Source organism: Chaetura pelagica, unplaced genomic scaffold (genome assembly GCF_000747805.2).
Source record: "Chaetura pelagica isolate M959 unplaced genomic scaffold, ChaPel_1.0 scaffold479, whole genome shotgun sequence".
NCBI classification, from domain to species: Eukaryota; Metazoa; Chordata; class Aves; order Apodiformes; family Apodidae; genus Chaetura; species Chaetura pelagica.
The window spans coordinates 1,002,716-1,006,319 of NW_009954537.1; the positions used below are offsets into that span (position 1 = coordinate 1,002,716).

Below are 3,604 nucleotides of genomic sequence, written 5' to 3' on the forward strand. Positions count from 1 at the left end.
CGCCGCGTCTCTCCGCAGCTCACCATGGCTACCCTCAAGGACAAGCTGATGAGCATCGTGGCCCCGGGACCCACCGTCCCCAACAACAAGATCACGATCGTGGGGGTGGGACAGGTCGGCATGGCCTGCGCTATCAGCGTCCTTGGAAAGGTAGGGCTGAAGGGACGGCGCGGCGGGTTCCCGTTCACAGCCGGTGTGACCTCCAGCCTCCATGCCCTCATTCAGCTTCTCCGAGCTCTCTCACCTTCCCCCTCCGGTTAGCCATCCATCCCTCGTTAGGCCTCTGCCAGGCTTTTCTTTCCCTTTTTGAATGTCGTTATCCTTCCAAGGGAGGCTGCAGCTTGCTGGGTGGGAGAGCTCTGCTGGGCAAGGAGTGCAGGCAGAGCAGAAATCCCTGCGAGATACGGGGTAGGAATAAGAACTACGTGTGTTTGCTCTTCAATCTTTTAATGCACACGTTCTACCATAACTGAAAATGCTGCTCTCCCCTAGAATAGGCTTTTATATTTTTCTCAAGCTTGGTGATGTTACTTTATTGTTCCCAGAGAGGCTTTAGCAAAAAACTAAAAACAAAGGGCTGGACTTAGAGATTGTATTTTTCTGTTAATGCTGCAGCAGGATGAACCGTTTTTACAATAAAACCATCTGATTCTTGTCACTGAATTAGATGTGGCTTTGACTCGTACAAGACAATTGGCTCCCTAGGATGTCTTTTTTGTTAAACTGTGGCTTAAAACTTCCAGCTGAATTTTGTCTGATAGGTAGATGCAGTTGAGTTTCTGATAGCTTTGAATTTTATAAAACTAAACGGTGTGATGATACTGATTTCATTTTACTGGTGTTGTATTTAATGCAAATTTGAATGCCACTAGAACTTCCATGTTGGTTATTTTTAGCTCCCTCTCAGAAGTGTCCCTCGTGCTGCTGTACTGTTTTAGAAATGGAAACAATCTCCACAGTCACACGTCAGCTGCTTTCAATGAGAATATTTTAAGCTGCATTTTGTGATTGTGTAGGCTTCACTTTTAGCACACACACAGGAATGAGGTGAATCCTTCTCTAGGCAACGCGGATGCGAATTCGTGGCATTAGTCATTGGAGTTATTCCAGGTGCTCTTCTGGCCCCTTGGAGCTCCTGAGTCTTGTGAATGTTGTTTGCAGGGTTTAGGCTGAAAGTTCCACAGTTCAGACTCCATGTTTAAAAATCTATATTTAATCACATATGCACACTTTTTGCAAATTCTGATTGCACTTAGTTTGACACCAGTGACTTCAGTTAAAGATAATCTTGAATTAATTGAAGGTATGTTTTAAGAGAATACTTATTTGATAATTATGTGGCATGTTGCATTAGGTATTTAAATATTTAAAACAGGCTTTTTTAGATACAGCTTTTTTTCTAAGGTAATAACTAAATCATGAAGTGCCTTACTAGCAAAGGGTTAGTTGTGCACTTGGGCATAACTTTACACAGTTAACTTGCATTTTAATTGACTCCTAATTTTGTTCTGTTCAGGGTCTTTGTGATGAGCTTGCCCTCGTTGACGTTCTTGAAGACAAACTGAAAGGAGAAATGATGGACCTACAACATGGGAGCTTGTTCCTTCACGCTCACAAGATTGTGGCAGACAAAGGTGAACTTCAGTTCCTTTATTTAATACTGGTATTCTGTGAATTGGCTTCATGGAGCTTTAGTTGTATAATCCTAATGAACTCTAAGGATTTGGCATTGAGAAGTTAGTGTATGAATTGGGGTGAGAGTTTGGATGCACAGCATGACAATGGAGTCTTTCTCTTAAATCTCTAATGGCTGCTTGACAGTTTTGGGCTCGTTGAGTAAAATAGTTTTAATGAAGCTCTAGAACCTCCTTGATACAGAATAAATAGTATTGCTTTTCAGACAGTTGAAACAGGAGAACATTCCATGCATCTGAATCTCAAGACTCGAGTATTGTTATATCAAGACAATGTAAGAGATAGTGTTTACTTAATGTTGATGCTCATACGTTTTGGGTTTGAATGTATGTGTGATAGAGAAGCTACCTGTATAAACACAGTGCTGTTGAAATTAGTGGCATGTCTATTTAAGGCATTCTATACCCTTATGCTGTGTTGTAGACTATGCTGTGACAGCCAACTCTAAGATTGTGGTAGTAACTGCAGGAGTCCGTCAGCAAGAGGGAGAGACTCGTCTCAACCTGGTTCAGAGGAATGTGAATGTCTTCAAATTCATCATCCCTCAGGTCATGAAATACAGCCCCAACTGCACCATCCTGGTGGTTTCCAACCCAGGTAAGGTCATCTTTTCCTAGAACACTTAAATTCTTTGTCAGAGAAATAGTGCTTCATTGGTTTTCTCAAATACAAATTGTGTGTTGAAAATCAATAGCTTTGTGCAAACACTGGTCATGTAGTTGATACAAATAGAATACAAACATTCACTGCTTTCTGATGCTCTGTTCAGAACTACTCATTTTGTGTCTGTATTTTAAAAGCATGTCTCATACTTCAGTTCTTGACATACTTCGGCTTAAGTGGTAGTTTCATGTTTTTATCTCTAAACACATCAGGTATTATTATCTCTAATACATCAGGTATTTTTGTAAATCATAACTCTTTTGTGACTGGATATGATATGGCCACTTCTCAGGATGAAGAACTCGTGGTATAATCTTGGCTATGTTTTTAGGGAAAAGAGTTTGCATGCAAATCTTATTGTGGAGGCAAGGCCATCTCTACTACGTAGTTCAGTTAGATTACAAAAGAGTTATAACTCGTTATATGTATTTGTGTGCTCAGTTGCAAGCATCTCATTGGGCTGGGACAGCTTGGATATTTGGATGTCTAGAGCTGACTAAACATTCTGCTATGCTATGTAGTGTGTCTCTGTAGGGGCTGACTTTGCTTGATTCAACATGTGAGTGAAACTGTTACTACAGAGCCCTGGCAATGAAGTGACACTGCTTTTAAGGATAACTTGGCAGAGTCAAAACAGTGTTTGTTAAGCTAGCAACTCAGCTGGGGGTTGAGTAGTTAACTGGTGTACAGTTAGTACTACTGAATAGTGAGCAAGTGGCTGCTGTGCAAATATAATAACTTAGAGCAATTTTAAGCAATTACCTAAAAATTGAACTGACTCAAAGAACAAATTGTTCTAGCAAGAATGAAGTCAAACTATAAACTTCTGTCCAACAGAGGAGCTGTAGGAGGAGAACTAGGCATTGTTTTCATAATTATTTTTATAATTACTTGTTTTTCTCAAAATACATGGTGTTTTCTCCACTCATCTTATAGTGGAAGCTATTGTGAGCCCATTAGTAGGGACTTCCAAGGTGATTGGTGCATCAGGAATGTTAACCATGTGTGTTGGTGTGTGACCTTGATGTCCTTCCTTGTTTAACTTCCCTGGTTCTGACTGGACTCAGATAGCACTGTCTGTAGCCTGTCGTGAGTGGAAAGCCAGCCCTACTGTAGGCAAATGATAATATTACAAAGCAGCACTCAAAGTCTCAGTACCTGAATTGACTATCCACAGCAGTTGTAGCTGTTTGGTAGGAGGGTGCTCTGAAATCTGTAGATTACTGTGATCCTGGCAGGAACTACC

The 3,604-nt window shown here is 41.0% G+C and overlaps 1 protein-coding gene across 1 annotated transcript; it reads left to right on the top strand.

The window, feature by feature from the left end:
• The first annotated feature begins 24 nt into the window (after positions 1 to 24).
• LOC104395106 (L-lactate dehydrogenase B chain-like) lies at positions 25 to 2,312 on the top strand. Its single transcript, XM_010004779.1, has 3 exons — positions 25 to 150; positions 1,517 to 1,634; positions 2,119 to 2,312. Exons 1-3 carry the CDS (start codon positions 25 to 27, stop codon positions 2,310 to 2,312), a joined length of 438 nt encoding a protein of 145 aa, XP_010003081.1.
• Positions 2,313 to 3,604: the final 1,292 nt, after the last annotated feature.

Excerpts from the sequence above, each read along its gene's own strand:
- LOC104395106 (XM_010004779.1), top strand. The coding sequence starts at position 25 with ATGGCTACCCTCAAGGACAAGCTGATGAGCATCGTGGCCCCGGGACCC. Across the intron at positions 151-1,516 it reads CTATCAGCGTCCTTGGAAAG|GGTCTTTGTGATGAGCTTGC; the intron begins GTAGGGCTGAAG and ends TGTTCTGTTCAG. Across the intron at positions 1,635-2,118 it reads CAAGATTGTGGCAGACAAAG|ACTATGCTGTGACAGCCAAC; the intron begins GTGAACTTCAGT and ends GCTGTGTTGTAG.